Source organism: Anthonomus grandis, chromosome 5 (assembly GCF_022605725.1).
Source record: "Anthonomus grandis grandis chromosome 5, icAntGran1.3, whole genome shotgun sequence".
Taxonomy (NCBI): domain Eukaryota; kingdom Metazoa; phylum Arthropoda; class Insecta; order Coleoptera; family Curculionidae; genus Anthonomus; species Anthonomus grandis.
The window spans coordinates 18,832,685-18,851,934 of record NC_065550.1 but is presented as its reverse complement, the minus strand read 5'-3'; the positions used below and the strand labels follow the sequence as shown (position 1 = coordinate 18,851,934).

The following is a 19,250-nucleotide window of genomic DNA, read 5'->3' as shown; positions in this document are numbered from 1 at the left end:
ACGAGGAAGTTTTAGATAACGAAGTAAAGACAAACCCGCATCGATGTTGAGTATCGACTTTTATAAGTTTATATTTGTTAAATAAGCAGAATCTATACATTTCTTCTATTTCGGGTGTCCACCAAATGGTGGACCTCTGTTTTAAGCAACTTAGCCTATTCCAACCATGTACAGTTTCCTCTGCTGAGGTTTGTACAGGTTCCCTTTACCAGTTTGTGCTGGCTGGAAAGGTTCTCTGTTTCGGGGCACAGTCGTCCTGAAGTTACCTCTCTAGACTGCTACTGGTTTTGCGAATAACCGGTCTCTTTCAGCTCCAAAGTCTCAAGATTTTGGACGATCTTCCCTAGTTAAATATGGCGGCCACATACCATTCCCCTCATGTCTTTTGTCACCTCAAAAACTCTGGATTAATAGGATTCTTCGCTCACAGGGCTTAGTTCCGGTTGCAGCAACGAATTTTCCGACTGGCTAGTGGAATTCGACTTCCACAGTCGGGGTTTCCACGCCTATTCCCGCCAAGGAGCTAACCAAGCCGCGATGCGAACACCACGACCGTTAAAACCGAACCCAACCGACGTAAATTATAGACGTAGCAAATAAAACAGTAATAGTAAATAGCATACGAATAACTCGAAACATAAGCGGGCTATCTATGGAAGTTTAGATGGAATAGTAATTCTCATACTAATTAGTGGAGGCTCGTAGCAGGTGACAGATATATAAAAAATTATCGCGAAAAGTATAAAAATAGTAAAAATGCTCACGAGAAAGAACGATAAGAAAAAAAACATATTTCCACTCGTTCATGAGATGTTCCAAAGAAGATCTAATTCTTTTGATTATGGATAACCATTGCACCGTACTAGCTTACAATTTTTGTCCTCGTTAGTTTATTTTAATTTCCTTAGGCATGTAAATCTTTGTATTCGTGAAAATGGGAAATATTTTGAACATTTTCTATAAAATCCGTATTGTTTAATAAATTAATTTCGTGCTTGGATAAAAGTAAATTTTTTTATTTAAAATATTTGAATATACCTACCGTTGCGACATCGAACATCTAAAAATCGAAATAATCTTGAAAACGGCTAACTTGAGCGGGCCTTTTTTGTTTAAAATTACTAAGGAAATTGTTTTTTTTTTCACAAAACGGTATAAAACTACACTGAGAAAAAAGTTATGGACATTTTAAACTATTAGAAGTGGGTGTGTAAAGCACCTTTTGATGGCCAAAGGGTGTCACAAAAAACCCCTGAATACAAATTTTTAAAGAATACGTTAAAAATATATTCATAAATTCTAAAAAAATCGATTTTTATTTTTAAACTTTACCGTCCTGTAGTTCAGAATCGGAGTAATTTTGAAGGTAAGTTGCTTTAAATCGGCCTATTTTGATTTCGGGAATATGTGGTTAGATTTTGTAAAGACCTTTTGGGGACACCCTGTATGTAAATTAATAGATTTCTAAGTCTATTTTAATTATTGTAATCTATTTTGGACATTAATTGTAAGAAAAAATACCAATACCAGTAAATCAGTTTGAGTCATTTTTCGCTTATACAGGCCACAGTAAATGGGGCAATGGCGGCCGTGACGTGACCCCACATATAGAAAATGTTGCAGCTATTAACTAGTTCTAAATTAAAGCTAGTTTTTTGTATTTTTTATATGCCAAAGCATTATAAATGAAAAACAGAAAAAACCTATTCGCACAAGGGGCATTTGTAAGAAGCACTACAGGGTGTTACTTAAAGGTATGTCATAATTTAAAAGGGACATTCCTGGACCGATTTTAAGTCAAAAAGTTCATATAAACATGGATCCTAAAATGATTAGTTTTTAAGATACAGGGTGTTAAAGTTTTATTTTTTTTTTCGTTTTTAATAAATTTTTCAAATAGGGTTTAAAATATTGAACTGAATTTTGGCACAGGATATTATGGCATAAAAACACATTTTTTAGATGTTCACCTACTTTTTTTTAGCAACCAGTGTCGTAGCTATGATGAATTTTTAATACAATTTTACAAAAAAAATACTACGCCATTGACTTACGAAAAAAATTATGATTTTATCTTAATTACCAATCAATTATAAACAAACAATTCCTCCATGACTTTTGCTGTAAATCTTACCATTTCTCTGTAATCGTTAATTAAAAAAACGTCTTTTATGCATAAAATGCATCTTTAAAAATTATGAAAATAAATCAAGTTAGCTTTGCTCGTTGCCAGCTACTGTTTTTTGTTGTTGTAAACATTATGACACTGACATTAATGATTATTTTTGATTGTGTTAAGTAAAGTTTGATTTTATTTTCAGTTTTTATTAGGTACCTTTTTCAAATATTTATTTTCAAGCTATTTTTTACAAACTGGTGAACAAAAAGCAACAACAATTAAATACAATACATACATACACTTTACAAAAAATGTTGGAAATGACCACCTCTTGCCTCTATGCAGGCTTCTGCTCTTCTTCTCATAGAATCACGAACTCTTTCGAAAATTCCAGGCGTGTTTCGTATAGTTTCACATCCGTCAATAATTCTATTTCTTAGTTCTTCTAATGTCACAATTGGTGTCTGATAAACCAATGTTTTTAGGTGTCCCCACAAAAAAAAATCTAGGCTATTTAAGTCAGGTGGTCTAGGTGGCCAAAACTGTGGTCCTCCACGGCCTATCCATTTATTTCGGTAGACTCTATTTAAATGCTCACGAGCCAATATGCTAAAGTGGGCTGGAGCACTATCATGCATAAACCAAAGTTGTTGCCGTAACTGAAGAGGAACATCTTCGAGAAGCAAAGGCAAATCATTTTGGAGAAAGTTACAATAATTCTGTCCGTTAAGGCGTCCTGGTAGAAAAGATGGTCCAATTAAATGATCGGATACGATACCGATCCAAACCAATAAAGTTTATTGAAAATTGTTCCTGAAAATGTGTCTTTGTAATCGCATGAGGGTTTTCTTGAGCCCAGTAAAGATTGTTATGGAAATTGATTATTGCATTTCTGGAGAAATTAGCTTCGTCCGTAAACAAGATGCTCGCACCAAATTGAGGACTTTGTGTAACTTTTTGGAGATACCATCTACAAAATTGCGTACGCGGTTCATAATCTCTAAGAAGCAATGCCTGAACCTTTTGTATGTGAAAAGGATATAACAAAGAATCCCTTAAAATTTCCCATACCGTCTTGTAGCAGATGTCAATACCATACCAATTTTTCGTGTACTTGTGGTCGGATCCTCTTCGACTGCATGTAGGACAGCCTCTTCAACTGCCGGTGTCCTAACTGTACGGGGCCTTCCCTTGGCAGAATTAGCCTTAAAAACTCCCAGATTCAACCAGACGACGATGAATGTTTATAAATATTCTTCTATCTGGGACAGCGCGATTAGGATACCTTTCTTGATACAAACGCCGCGCCTCCATAGCATTACCATTGGCAAGTCCATAAAGGAAATGCATTTGCGTCATTTCCAAATTAGAATAATTTACAATTTTTTAACTAGTAATTTCTGGCAACGAGCAAAGCTAACTTGATTTATTTCCATAATTTTTAAAGATGCATTTTATGCATAAAAGACGTTTTTTTAATTAACGATTACACCCAAACGGTAAGATTTACGGCAAAAGTCATGGAGGAATTTTTTGTTTATAATTGATTAATAATTAAGATAAAATCATAATTTTTTTCATAAGTCAATGGCGTAGTATTTTCTTTGTAAAATTGTATTAAAAATTCATCATAGCTACGCCACTGGTTGCTAAAAAAAAGTAGATGAACATCTAAAAAATGTGTTTTATGCCATAATATCCTGTGCCAAAATTCAGTTCAATATTTTAAACCGTATTTGAAAAATTTATTAAAAACGAAAAAAAAATAAAACTTTAACACCCTGTATCTTAAAAACTAAGCATTTTAGGACCCATGTTTGTATGAACTTTTCGACTTAAAATCGGTCCAGTAATGTCCTTTTTAAATTATGACATACCTTTAAGTAACACCCTGTATAATACGTGCCATTCAACATGCTATGTCAGTAAGACAAGACGCCGTGAAATTTGGGGTACCAAAATATACAAGACCTATAACCATACAAGACCGAATGAAAAATGACGATTTTTACGGTTTAACTCTTATTGCTTAAGTGCGAAGACGCGCACCTGCCTATGCAAAATCCAACAATGTTAATGTCCCATTCAATCAAGAAAAACAGTTGGCTGGTAAGCACTGGGTGGCTGTATTTGCGTATAGACACAATATTTCGCTAAAAGAACCCGAAGGAACTAGGATTAACTGAATTAAGGCATTTATTCGCGAAGATGTATCCGATTTTTTTGAAAATTTATCAGAATTCGTGAAAGAAATATAAAATTACACCTAATAAAATATTTTATTGCAATGGCTGCTGATGATGATAATGATGAACTGGCTTTACCACGGTGTAGACAAGGGTTGGGTTTGTCATAAGCTGGGAGCAGGGGAAAACAACTATAGCAATGTGTGCTTTTAACGCTTTGGGTACTTACATTCGGGCATGTTCATATGTGCTCGCCAAAGTATGTCAGTAAATCTTCAGATGAAATGGTCCCCCAGGTTGCATCTACGGGTGTTCAAAAAATGGATGGATTACAGAGGATCTATTTATAATGTGGCTAAAATATTTTCACTCGTTCATGAGATGTTCTAAAGAAGATCTAGTTTTTTTGATTATGGATACCATTTAACTCATTGCACCTTATTAGCTTACAATTTTTGCAAAGAAAATTGAATTATTCTGTTGATCATCACACTCGTATCACCGCTTCCAACGCTTAGATGTGACCTTCTATTCACTTTTAAAGGTAGCTTTTAATTCGGAATGTTCCAAATTATTAACCAGTCATCCTGGGGAAAAAATAAATCCTGCCGATATTACTGAGTTATTCAACTTAGCATTCAGTAGAGTAGCTAGCCCGAAAAAGGTCATTAAAGGCTTCAAGGAGATGGGACTATTTCCCCTTATCTCAACGTATTTCCCAATGAAGACTTTGCTTCCGCAGAAGCCCCACGGCCTAGTTCTGTTAAGGCACCACACGAAAATTAGAGAACTCCTGAAAAACAGAGTGTTTGGAATGAAAACACGGGACTAAACAAAACTATTACATTTAATGACATCATTTGTAACCGGTGTTGCTTAAATGCAATTCAAAAATGGGAAAAAAATAAAAAACAACATTCCATTATTTTCTCATCAACGGGAAGCACTAAAAGAAGATTTGAAAAGAGAAGACAAAAATAAACCAAGTGAGACGGCAGAAAAAGTTAAAAAAAATTTATGATAGAAAAAAAGGATTCAAGAATTTGAGGAAGAAGAAAGTGAAATAGACAATAATGATGATAGGGATGTAGATATTAATGAAGACTGTATATTGTGCGGAGAATTTGGCAAAAATTATTAAGTTTGGATAAGATATTTATTTGGGATTTTTGTTGGTAAATACGGCTGGCATTACCACGTCAGGGTGGGTGGGTAGTTCACGGCCAATGGTCAGTTTAATAATTTCTTTCTTTTTTTATAACATAGTAAAATAACAACTTCTACCTCCTGTATATGCGTCTTGAATACTTTTGAATAAATATGGTCCTCAAAATTACTTTTGCTTATAATTAAACCTACATGAAATTTTTTGACCATCCATAAAAATAAAATCAATTCGTCCATCATATTATATGAAATCAAGCTCTTTGAAAGATGTAGACTGGTGTAGAATGCGTATAAAAAATGTTACAGCTATTAACTAGTTTCAAATTAAAACTAGTTTTTTTTTCATAAAAACAAGACTGTCTATCGTGACAGTTTCTTGTAGACCGAAAATTTGACTCAAAAAATACTCTATGTTTCTAATAGGTATCCAACAGGGCTGATCGAAAGAAAAGAGTAAACAGGCTTGTTCCACTTGCAGGTCTTTATTGAATAATTCTAATATTGAAAGGTAATTTCGTGTTACACAATTACATTGAACATTATTGCATGAAAAAAAAGAAACAACGAAGATTTAAAAACCTGAAATTTTAAACAGTTTAATTTTAAGTTACGATTTTAATTTACAAATGTACACCCCTGGATATTTTTCACTCCAGAGTAGTGAGGCCTTTGCAGTCATAAATCTTTCTACCAGATTGCGATGTTTGACTATATAACTCTGTCCACCATTAAACTATCCACTCCAAAAATAGTCTCCACTATTTTTTATAAATTGCCTTTTTAAAGGTCAAAATGTCTTTATAAATAGTATTTATAGACATGTTCTGTACAAACAAATAGTACTTCTTGGAAACTTTTAAATCAAAATTTGACACAAGGTAGTCACGTGTGGCGTTTCTAGCCAATTCCAGTAAAGAAGGAATCCCTTGCAGTTCTTCCCTTAAATCTAAATCTTCAATATCACATATAGTAATGCGACCGGAAACTCTTATAAACGGTAAAAACTGTTTTATAGGTATGTGGATGATTTGAGATCGAAATAAAAATGATTTTAAATCTTCGATTGATCTAGAAAAATCTGATAAAAGAAGGCCCATGTTTAAATCTTCGGTGTAATACTGATCAATATCCATGTGAAGACAAATGCGCAACAATTCACTGTACCCAAATAACATATAAAGTTGACTAATGATATCACCGCGAAGAACATTTCCCTCACACAAGTATAAACATAGTAACTCAAATGTAAGATCCAACCAAGTTTCTTTGTGTTCAACGCGTTCATACAAATAAAGATAAAAACACTTAAAATCGAAATATTTAAAGATTGGTGCTAAATTGCCACTATCAATGATAATTCGTAAGAAATCTTTTATTACTTGCTCATCTGACTCGAGAATCATACTCTCCAAATAAGAGATGTCATTAAAAAGTGGCTGATATTTAAAACGAGGCCAAATTATCTTCATATATTCTTTGTTACGAGCTTGCAGGCATATCGAAAATGAATTTACAGATGGATGTTGGGGGTTCACATCAGCTCCTCGTTTAACAATTTCTTCAACATGTGGGCACTGGTGTGTTAACGCTAAGTTCAAAGTCGTCATGCCATCCTTAGTGATCTCATTAAAATCTGTTACGTAGTCTATTAAAATATCTTGCATTTCCACATTCTCAATAATAATGGCTTTCATAAACGGAGTTATATCATTATCACACTTAATATTAGCATCCGCATTATAATATAGCAACATACAAACTGTTTCCAGACAGTTTTCATTGATTGCTTCATGTAAAGGTGTCTCTCCACTAAAATCTATAGCATCTATATTAGCACCGTTTTTAATTAGCAAGTGAACAACATCCGGATATTTTACTGCAATGTGAAGCGGAGTTACATCATCATGTTTGCACAGGTTTACATTAGCATTTGCCAAAATAAGCTTCTCAACTAAATGAAGGTTTTCATATTTAATCGCGAAAAAGAGGGGAGTCTCTCCATAAAAATTTCGCACATTGACTTCGGTGGCATCTAGTTTGAGGAGATAATCCAGAATATCTGATCTGCAAGTTTTAAAATTTAAACATTTTATAAGCCAAACCAGAAAAAAACTTACAAGTTTCTAATAACAGCTGCATGTAGAGGTGTATTTCCATGATTATCGTTGATATTCGGAGATTTCCCAGCTTTAATCAGTTGCTTCACTTTGTTCAGGTCGTTTTCGACCACTGCCCGTAGGACTCCACTCACCGACAGGGGGTCATCGTAGGAGAACATTACCTAATTTATACGTATTTGCTTTGCTAAAAAGAATTTCTTATACAAATTGTTGAGTCCATTCTCAAATTTAATATTACAATGATATATAAATAAACACTATAGATATATAATAGTTTAATTTTATAAGATAAATAATTACACGCAAGTTGCACCACTTTTGTTGTATCATGTGAACTATGAACTATGTTGCTCTAAGAAATTGCATTGCTAAAAGTGGGTTCTTGGTATTAATATAGGTTTTTAACTAATTTGTAATGATAATGCATTGTAATTCGTTTAAGGAGTCTATTATAAATAATGTTTAACTTTTTTCAGAGGTACTTATTCGCTCCTCAAAATTCTATTATATGTATATGAAGCATTAGTTTAGCTTTGGTGGGTAAATATTTAAATATTCAGTACGGTTGACTCCTGGCGTTGATTTGTAAGCAATAATATTGTGATTTTCATTCAAAGGCACTATTGTAAAATTAAAATCTATATAATAATAGTAATATTAATAATAAAAGAACTGTATTTTAAGCTCGGCGAATTTCAGTTCAAAGCTGCTATCGAATATGCATATAAAAATTATATTATCTATATCTAACAATAGAAAAATCAGATACAGCTAATTCCTAAATATTTGTTTAAAAGATATCGTATGAACTTAAGGTGAGTGTTTTTGAAAGAAGAGAAAGTTGGTCGGGAGTTTATTGAGTAATTTGGAGACTAGTAGGAAAATGATGTTTCAACCAATGCGTCCGGTGTTTGGTGGGAATTTCAAATTAATTCTTATTTCTAGTGGGCACCGGGTTTCCTAGTTTTTAACAATCTGTGAAGAAAGCAGCCAAAATGAAGCATTTCTGCCCGTAATATTAAGGTAGTTTAATTCTTTGAGTTTATGACTTACACGGTTTTTCAACCTAAGAATACAAATAAAATAGATGCAATAATTTTGTATTTTTTGCAAGGAATTATGAGTTTTTCTATCCTAACACGGACTATACACGAAATTATTGTAATAGTAAAACTTACAATGTTTGCTTTTACACGAATTTCCCAGTAAAAAATATGCTCTTTGTGTGATTTTTTAAAATTGACCCCTAAATCTTAGTTTTTTATTTAACATCACTCTTGTAAAACTGGAATGTTTACGTTGCCATTTTGATATTTATGTGCTCGGCCGCCCACTCATTGTTACTGCTGATTTTGTTGGGTTTAAGACCATTGTGGCTTGAGTAATGAAATAATTATTATGCTTAACATTGATTGATATTTTGTTGAGCTTTTATGAGGCTTGATGTGCTAAAAGTTGATTAGCCTTGACTGTCATCACAATATTGTGGCAGGTCCCACCGGTTCATATCCACCGTGTAAATTACGAATAAATGTGCTAGAATTGATCCCTGAGGCACCTCTCTGCCTAGCACAAGCTTTTTTGATATATTTTTATTAATAACTGTACTTTAATCTCTTTTGGTCAAATAAACTTTAAGAAATTTTGCCAAAAGAAAACACCCAAAAGACTTATTGGTCTCAGTGATTGTAGTCTTTTGGATTGCTAACTTTCGGGCACCACTGATACAAATATATTATTTGTAATAACAAAGTTGAAAATATGATGTGGAGCATGCAAGTTAAACAGTTCGATAATCAAATCCGTTAGTTTTAATTTTTAACCGAGTTTTAACCTTTTTATCCGTAGTGTTTTGATCCAATATTGAACCCCAGTCAACATTTAGCAAATCTCTTTTGGAATTCTCTTCGTTAAAGCTTTAAAATGTCGAATTTAACAATTTTTGGTGTTACTTTTGTTATTTTAATATTTATATAATAATAAATCCATTTGGATTGTTAACATCATGTAAATGCACTACTTGGCCACAAAGCATATTTTTATTTGGCAGAATTATGACGTCAAACTGAGTTTCTTCTCAGAAAATTTTAAGGTTCAGAAAAAGTTGTTTAAAGTCGAATAAGTCTAATACTTAAATATTCAACAAAATTATTTACTTTGGAATTATCCAAGGAACTGATATTTATATGTCGCCTATAAGAGTCGTTTCACCACACAATTAAGGGTACAATGGCACCGTAGGAGTTTTTAAGGAAGTTTAATGCATTTTGTGCATTGGTTTTTAGAGGACGACAAAAAATTACCAAACCCCAGTTAAATCCAAGTTGTTCAAGTTCTTCACTTTTTTCTAATTGTATTTTCCTTACACTTAATTCGTTTCTAAATAGGCACCTACACCACCTCAAATTGATGGATATAAAAGTTATATCCATCCAAATAACATATAAAGCTTGTTAATATCTACATGAATATTAAATCCCAGTGTATCAGATCCGCTCCGAGACGGGCCGCGCCTCGAAAGAGGATGTTTAGCATTTAGGATTGTTGTGAGTGGGGCACCTTGGACGATTTGTGTTTAGCATTTTCATTACCCTTAAAAGAGAAACCTATAGCAAATTTTAGACTCTATTCCCTGATTTGCGGCTGCATGGTATAATCTGTCTCTCGGATTCTAAAAGAATGTATATTTTTGAACGCTTTCGATTAATAGCTTATTGAACATGGTTAAAAATGAAGTAAAATAATTAAAAACAATATTTTTTGTTCGAAAATCATTTGCACCTAACGTGATTCATTACTTATATACATTATCAATAACTATAATTACACAACTATGAATGATACGCACAGAAAAAAATGGTTTAAAAAGCATAGCAAGCTACGTTGTGCTGCAATTTCCAATCTATCAAAGTTAAATGGCGATTTATTGTTAACAGGGTTGGCATTTTAAAGAAAATTTAACTACAATTTATGAAAAAATTGAACTCATTAAGGAAAAAGTTCTTAGATCTTTTTACAAAGCGGATAACTTTTTCTAGATTTGTTAACCATGCAAAGCTTATCAATTATCAAGTTCCAATAATATCCAGCTTTGTTTCATGTTACAATAAAATAATAATTAATTATATTCTATTATTAAAATTACTCATCCCTGAATGATCATGGCTGTGAAGTAAGAAAAATAAATTAGGGAAAACCGTGACCGTTTTGTAATTACTTGTAACGTATTTTTATCTCGTACACTTTCATAAATAGTGAAATATATATTATTTCGTTGTGTGATAAATTAATAGGAGTCACTGCCAATAGTTTTGACCAGTAAATTTTATTTTTACTTAAACAATATCCATGCGCCGCCTACTCGACATCCTGCATACAATTAACTATAATTATCCGCATGAATTAGAATAAAATATAGAAATTTTAACCAAGAATTACGCAAATCTGCTCACAAGTAGTGTGGCAAGAGGATAGATTATTTAATTAAATTAGAGAAAGTATTATGGATTAAAAAAAAAAGTCGTCTTATACGTATCAAATACTATTTCTATGTATTTTATGGATAAAATTACAATATATTAAACTAAACATCTTAATCTAAATTACAACTATACAAATATTTTTTCAGGTCACAAACAAGATATGCGTAAGACATTTTACAATTTTTTGTTTTATTTTTTATTGTTAATAAATTTATTTAACATTTTTTCTAGCTAAACGTGGCCGTTTTAATTCACTTAAAGGTATTTCACTTTCATCTGAGGTTTCTATACTTCTTGATGATTCATTGTTGGAAATTTTTGGTAAAACAACCTTTAAATTTTGTGCATTTTGAATGGCCTTTTCCTTATTAGCTATTACAGAATCGGTTTGGATTTTATTTTTTGATGATCGGTCATATTTTCTGCGTACGATTATTTCAGACTCATCACTGTCAACAACGCTTTTTGCTGAGAAGCATTGTTCCTGAAGTTCAATACCTTCCATAAATGTAATTTGATCAGCTGAACGTGACGTAAAATAACTGTCTGATTGGGTTTCATCTGGTGCTTCGTCCTGGCGTAGTTCCTGGCCATCTTCTGATAATATTATGACTTCATAACTGTTATTCTCTACTACAAGACTCTCAGAAGTATGTGGAGTGTCAGGCAATTTATTATAAGTAAAAACTAGGCTCTCAGGTGAACGGGGAGGGCTTTTTAAGATATCGCTACAATTCGCTTTTTCTATTACTGTTTGATTAGCCTCTAGGTCTGCCAAAGTAATATCTTCAGAATCGTCTGTATTTACAAGGAGTGTTTTTTTGGGTAGTCTATTAACCTGCGGTCTTTTTTTTGTTTTTCTTTTTTTAGGTGGGCTTTTACGGGGTGAATTTTCTTTGTTCACTTCAGTTTCTCCACTTTCGCTCTGTGTCTCTTCATATAAACCTTTAATATGTAACAACTTGCAGGTTTCAAAAAAATGAGGTAATATAGCTTCAGGCAAGATAACCTCACCCTTATACATGTAATCTAGTATGTACCGAAATTCTTCTGCAGATACATCGCGCAAAAAAATTATAGGGCGTTGGGTGACAGGCACATCTTGCAAAACAGTTTCAAAATATTCAGAGCAAATGCACAAAACCAACTGGTGAGCATTAAACACCTGTCCTTCACACATTATTGTTACATCAAATAGTTTCTTTTCTTGTAGCAAACGAGCAATTGACGAATGAAAATGGTTTGCTTTAGTCTTCCAGTTGATGCAAAACGGAACTGAATTCATTTTAGAGTCAGTTTATACTTGGCAACTTTTCAAGCCGAGATGATCCGCAACTAAAAAAAAAATATGTAAGTTATATTACTGTTATATAATTATAATACTGATCACCTTCAATTGGCGTTACTCTTTTAACAAATCAAAATTGAAAAATCATAAGTTTGTTATACATATGTGGATTAATTTCTAATAATGTATACATTATGTGGTCTTACAATTATGAACAAAGTTCTCATCTGCTATTAAAGGAAACATTGAAATGGTATTTTAAGTGACCCTTAAAATGAGTATTTCGTATATACAAATAAACAAATATGTTTTTATTGACAATATGAGCAGGCACAGTATTATAATGATTAAAGTAGAGTTCAGAGTATTTAGAGTTCAGTTATATTATATTAGTAGATATATAAAGGATTTAAAAATATCACTGATGAGGGCTTAGTAGTGAAACCAAAAGGAAACCCTATACAGGGCTATTTTACTCACCGACCTAAATTAATACGATGCGTGGGTAAATTTGTAGTGGTTTAACATTTTCCTGTAGATTTTGATTCAAAAGATGTATCTTTATGCAACTTCAAAATCGTCAATCAACATCGCTAATTAATCAAGAGAATTTATCTTCGATTTATCTAAAATCTGTCACCTCATGCCACATCTCAAATGTAGTTTATTTGTTATGCAATCTCCTGCTATTTTGAGTTCACTCAAGTGTGTCTTAAAAGACTAACATGGTCCATTATGCCCAAAATCAAACAAATCAATAACCCTTAAATGCGCGAATTTAGAACTAATATTTACATTAAATAAAATGAAACAATTAAAAAGATGTAAACACCAAAATTTTATGTAATAATAACACAAAATACTTAAAAACCAACATGAAAAAATAACCAAAATATCAATATCTTAATGTTTCACTTTTTTCAATGTTATTTGTTTTATTAAATATATTCTTTGACAATTCTAGCACATAATCCTTTTTTCTGCCATACCTTATTTTCCGGTTTTCTTTTTAACATTTTTCTTTTAAAAAACCAACTTTGTCAATCTTCAAAGATCTTCTGTCACCCAAAATAAATTTGTTTGATTAACACTTTAGAACATCACTAAATGCATTAGTAATACATACATAAGGAAACATATTTATAACGAACGATCTAATACGTTTATGCGAAAGGACACACGAGAATTATTTTAAAATATATATTAAGAAATTTTGAAAAAACTACTAACATAGTTTTACAATATTCGAAAGCTTAATTTAAAAATAACTAAGAAATCACGAGAATTAAGGAACAAGCTAAAAAATTAAAGTTTTATGGGTGTATATATCCTAGCACAATAGAGTAAGCAAAAGAAAATATAAAAACGTTTCAAAAACAACTTGTTTCAAAATTCATCGAAGATGAAGAGGATAAGCAGAAAATTAACAAAAACATAATTAGCCGGATAAAAACGAAAATATGAAAAGTTTTTGCATTTACATTTGTGAATAAAAACAATAATTTTTCATAAATATGTTATGTATGAAAATGATGAACATTTGAAAAGAATTTTAAAGCCTCAACAAATAATAAATTTCCATGAATGAAGACAAAACATGCCTTTAATGGAAGGACCATTCCATTTGGCTAATTACTTGTTTGCTTAATCATATTATTTTGCTGTTTTTTAAAAATACTCATAGTTGGGTGACCCTATAATATTAGTGTCATCCAACATAATTTAGTTAATTTTAATTTATTATAGTTTTATACACTATACTATAGTATTAATAATATATTTTACTATACTCTTCACATTACTTGAATATAGCATCAATTATTAAGCTTTAAACTAAATTATTTCAAGATATATTTATTTCTTGGAACTTGTCTTTCCATAGACAAGTTCCTTAAATTTGAAGACCATATTGTAAATGTATGTAGAAAAGTCTCATCAGGCTGCTACGCCCTAAGGGTTATTGCCACCAGTCTTAATTTCTCCATCGCCAGATCTGCATACTTCGCGATTATCGAGTCGCACCTTCGATATGGAATTTGCTTTTGGGTTTCATGTTCAAATTCACTTTTTACTTCAGTGTTTGTACTCCAGAAAAGGGCCATTAGATATCTATGTGGGGCCAAGCCTCGTGATTCATGTCGCCCGTTTTTTCTAAGTCATAATATTTTAACCCTGTGTTCTATCTTTATTTTGGAAACAGTTTGCTTAGTTTTTAGAAAATATAAACAGGAACTCCACTTAGGAAGCCACTATAATACGCGACAAAATTATTTGTTGAGGCTACCCATTCCTCATTTTGAACTTGTCTGTAGCTCTATCATATATGGAGGCAGAAAGCTGTTTAATAAACTTCCACTAGAAATAAGACAACTTTAAGACTGAAAAAAGCCTACGTACAAGGACGAAAATATTTCTTACTAGTAAAGCGTACTATAGTTTAAGTGAATTTTTTAATGATTAGCATTTAAGTATTTTTCAAAGTTTTATATAATTTTATTTTATTTTAAATTAGTTTCTCGTTTTTATTCCTTTAATGTACAGTCTATTGGCTTTGTCTACAACTTCTATGTTTATATTGACAATAAAGCATTTTTGAGTTTGAGTTTTGTGTTTTTTGAGAGTGTTGTAAATCCCACTTCAGGAAATTGAAAATTCTCACTCTACCCTGCATTTATTCTAGTGTAGCTATTATATGTTAGGAAAAATGAGACTGACTATGCAACATATGCTGATGCCCACTGGTACTTTACCAGAAATAATAGCTCCTTAATTCCACCTTTCCATCGACTGTCCAGATCAAGAACTGGGCTTTCGCATTATAGAGTAAAATTTTTTAATGCTCTGCCAGCCTCTGTAAAGGTTCTGCCACTTTGTATATTCAAAAATAAAGTTAAAGATTTCTTAATTAACAAGCCTTTTTACTCATTTGAGGAATTACTTTCCATCATGGCTTTTTAGGAGTCTTTTATGTTAAGATTATATTTCTGTTAAAGTTGCTTTGTATTTGTTAGTTTTACTTAATGTAAAACTTAATCCTTGATGTATTTTTACTTTAATTATGGATTATCTTATCGTATTACTGCATGGGTTTTATTATTATTGCAATGTTTTTTTTCTGTATTTTGACTTGTGTAAGAGTTTACACTTTTTGGCATAAATAAATAATTCAATAAATATCAACACAATGATATCCATAAATTCATGTGGACCCAAACAATGGGAAAGTTAAAATCAATAATCCATTACAGTATAATATGCAGGAAAAAAACTCCCAAATTAAGGTTAATCATTAAAACCATCTCATCAATCAGGTATAATCTACAAAGATTTGAAAATCAGTCTACCCAGTTTCTATATCGGAACTAGGTATTACTTAATTTTAGTTTGTTACTGCTCACCAATTCATACACATAATGAAATCATTAAGGCTCTTGGCAAAGCAGCATTGGAGGCTATTGGAGAAGTGGAAGAAAGTCAAGAATAGAAATTAATGGGGGACTAATGAACAATAGAATTGTGGGAAAGAAAAAAGATATGTACAATAAATGGCTAGTTTATCCAAGCTTGGAGAGGCCTTGCAAAGCATGTCCCAAGCATCTTCTATAGGATTCATGCCTGGCGATAGAGCGGGCCACTCCAAACAATTTATGCCTTCCGATTCCGGACACTCATTTACTGGTCTGTGAGGTCGGGCGTTATTATCTATAAAAACAAAAGCCTCACCAACAGCTTCTCTCTATAGTCTGACGTAATAGTCTAGAATCTCCCTCTGTTCTAATTCTGTTCGACCATTAGCAATGAACCATCCCAGAACAAAGCACTTCCTCCTGCAAAGGGTGGTACAGGGTGTGCATCAGTAAGCTGGGCAGCTCTTGTTGGCTGCCTGCATACCCATATCCAATGACTATCCTGCACCAGACAAATTCTTATTTCAGCAGAAAGAAAACCAAATTCCAAAATTCTGTTAGCCTTTATTAGCCATGAACCTTTGACAATGACCTTCAAGTAAAGCCACTATTCTTGCTCAGTCAATTTCATTTATGATTTGTCGAGGCATCTCTTTCCAACTCATAAAATGTAACTGTCTTGACCTTAATAATCAAAAAAAATTGAAAAACAAAAAAATTACCATTTTTGTTGGACAACAAATATAAGAATACAAAAACTAAACATTGATAAATAAGACCACAAAAAAAATTGTGGATACTAAAGAATTTGTATAAAAATTAGGTAACATAAAACTTTTAAATCTATGTGTATGAATAGCATTTATGAAATTCTAGACTTTTTTTCATTTAGGTTAGAATAAAGGGTTCCTTTTGATTTTTTCCATATTTAAATGGTTAACTGAAGACATTTCTTCAAATAATACGGTGTTAATTTTAGTTCACATAATCAGTTTCTCTGCTACTGCTAAAAGGAACTTCAAAAATTATATTGAGTTGAAGCTAATAGTAAATAATACTATAAAACAAAGCTTAGGTCAATGATGTGATTTGAGCCATAATGTTTAGTTTTTAATGTTAACCAGCTAAAAGAGTTGTGTTATTTTATAGATTTACGATGTAAGCTAATTTTTCAAGTTTTGAAAATAGGCTTTATTATTGTCTTCAAAATGAGGGAAATCATTTTCCACATCAAGTAAATAATAATAAAAATGTGAAAATAGTATTTTTATTTATTGTTTTATTTGATAAACAGGGAGAATTTTCTGAAATGTAACTTTCTAGGGTATCATTCGGAAACATTTTTCAAGAGCTTTAAGATGTTGTATCACTCTACTTGCCTTTTTTTTAAAGATTTTTGCGGTGTATCTCACCCTATTCAATGGGTTACAGATAAGGGTAGATAATATGCTTCTTTTTGTTCTCCCATCATGTTATAGAAACTGTTTTCAGTGTTTTTTGATTCCTAATATATGGCCATTTCAAGTTTTTAAATTGTCACCCTGTATATGGAATGACTAGACTAGCAAATGTACTAGCAGCATTAAAAAAGCATTTCATATTTTTGGGACAGTTTTGAAAGCATGATAAAAGAGTAATACTTTTTAAATTACTTTATTAGATATATTGAAAAAGAACTTGAAGTATTTTATAGTTACTATGATTATAAAACTGTAAAAAATATCTCTTTATTTTCAAGAGGTATATTACCTGTAATGTTATTTTCCTGTAATTTTTGTTTTAACACCCATCCATAAATGAAACATTAAAAAAAGTACATAGAAAACTGAAAGAGTCAGAAAACTGTTTATCATGGCTTTATTTATTTATTTTTATTGTACACTATACTAAATTAAGTGTGGTACAACACAATTTTATAAAGCCTGGTCATTCATATGTGGCTTTAAGCATAGTGGTATACAAATACATACTAAGGTGTACTGCCTGTATAAGTAGTTAAACATTTTTAGACTGGCTCAGTCCAATCAAGAGAAACAAGATATAAGATATAATATTAAGTCATTATTTATTAACTATAAGAAAAAAAATTATTACTTTGTTTATAAATAACTAAAAAACTTATAAATCCCAAAACAAAAACTAAAAACTTTTAAATATAGTTAATAGGGTATAGACTCGACTTGGTTAGTTTTTGAAGTATATCCAAAATATCTTTTGTATTAGCAACTAAAGTAGTTTTTTTTCATTTTTATTGCTTATCCTGCATTTTAGATGTCCTTACCACTAAATAAAATTAGTCTATAATTTGGACCAAAGTTTATGTTACTTTAAATTCCCTTAACCCTTCCATTGAAGAGGGTCTGCATATTTAAAAAAAAAATTCTAGTTTAGAATGCAATGAAAGCAAGAGTGACAAAGTAAAATATAGAATAAAGGCCTAAATAACTTCAGATCTCAATTTATTCTTAATAGTGCCTGCTCCCCTGGACCTCTCTCTTTCAAAGAGCGTTAAGTAAATTATGTAATTAATGCATAGGTTCCGCATTTAAGAAAAAAGTACCTGTAAGGATAGATATCAAGTAACAAAAATTCTTACATTGTGAGAAAAGGTAATCTGACTAGGGCAACAGAAGCTCATTATCGAACAAATAGAACTGTTCTTCTTACAGTCTGCGATAGGTGAACATCAAGAAGAATGCAATATTGAATATTATACTACACAAATCGTATACACTACAAAAAATATATTTTTAATATTAATTTCTATTCTTTCCACTTTCCAATCATACACATACACAATAACATAAACTTCTTCTTCTTCGTATTAAGCACAGAACACAAATATATAGTGTATTAAGCCTCAAGTTGCCAGGACCAAAGATTGTTAACTAGCGTTCGATCGGTTGCCAGTAGCCTATTTATTAGTCCGCGCCCGCTGTTATTTGATCTCTGTGTTTCTTAAAATTTCCAATAGATTTTAATAATTTTTTATTGAGAGATATCTAATATATAGGGTGAGTCTCCAGGAATCTCATCGATCGATTGTGGGAAAAGTATAATATAAAAATTTGAGATTATCCTAAAGTCGATATAAGCCGATTTTCAGCGTTGAATTGGTAAGAACCGCGTTACTCTTTTGGTTGACAACTTTGACAGGTAAGTGTGATGTATTGTACCCCCACTTAAAAATTCTGATTTAAAGAAATAGTCGCTGAAATGAATTGGTTAATAGGAATTAAAGAGTTTATGTTTTTGTTTTTTCTTTTCTGTATGTTTAAGTTTAAAATCAATTTTTTTGATTTTCCAGAGCCTTAGCCACTCTTTTCTCTCGAATAAAAATGCTTTTATTGGATCTAAAATAAATTATGTATAATAGTCATGTAAAGTTGCATAGGTGAAGCCATAAACATCTTATTGCCGGAATTAATTTTAAATTTTCTCTCCTTTAATTTAACTTTTTTTACTAAGTAGCGTATAATTT

General features: G+C 31.7%; 1 protein-coding gene across 2 annotated transcripts; it reads right to left on the bottom strand.

Annotated features, from left to right (window-relative positions):
* Positions 1 to 6,073: 6,073 nt before the first annotated feature.
* Positions 6,074 to 18,653, bottom strand: LOC126736353 (uncharacterized). 2 transcript variants are annotated; one of them, XM_050440671.1, is made up of 4 exons: positions 18,565 to 18,653; positions 18,366 to 18,502; positions 7,590 to 7,776; positions 6,074 to 7,536 (listed from the first exon to the last, which is right to left on the bottom strand). In XM_050440671.1, the coding sequence occupies exons 3-4, from the start codon at positions 7,748 to 7,750 to the stop codon at positions 6,231 to 6,233; spliced, it is 1,467 nt and encodes a 488-aa protein (XP_050296628.1). In that variant the 5' UTR covers positions 7,751 to 7,776; positions 18,366 to 18,502; positions 18,565 to 18,653; the 3' UTR covers positions 6,074 to 6,230. The 2 variants fall into 2 exon arrangements, with proteins under 2 accessions (XP_050296628.1, XP_050296627.1); XM_050440670.1 differs by lacking the exon at positions 18,565 to 18,653 and having other exon boundaries at positions 18,366 to 18,558.
* Between the last annotated feature and the right edge of the window lie 597 nt (positions 18,654 to 19,250).

What these genes read in the sequence shown, in the direction of transcription:
- LOC126736353 (XM_050440671.1), bottom strand. Translation starts at nt 7,750, where the DNA reads ATGTTCTCCTACGATGACCCCCTGTCGGTGAGTGGAGTCCTACGGGCA. An exon ending in GCAGCTGTTATTAGAAACTT is followed by an intron (nt 7,537 to 7,589) that starts GTAAGTTTTTTT and finishes TAAAACTTGCAG; the next exon opens with ATCAGATATTCTGGATTATC.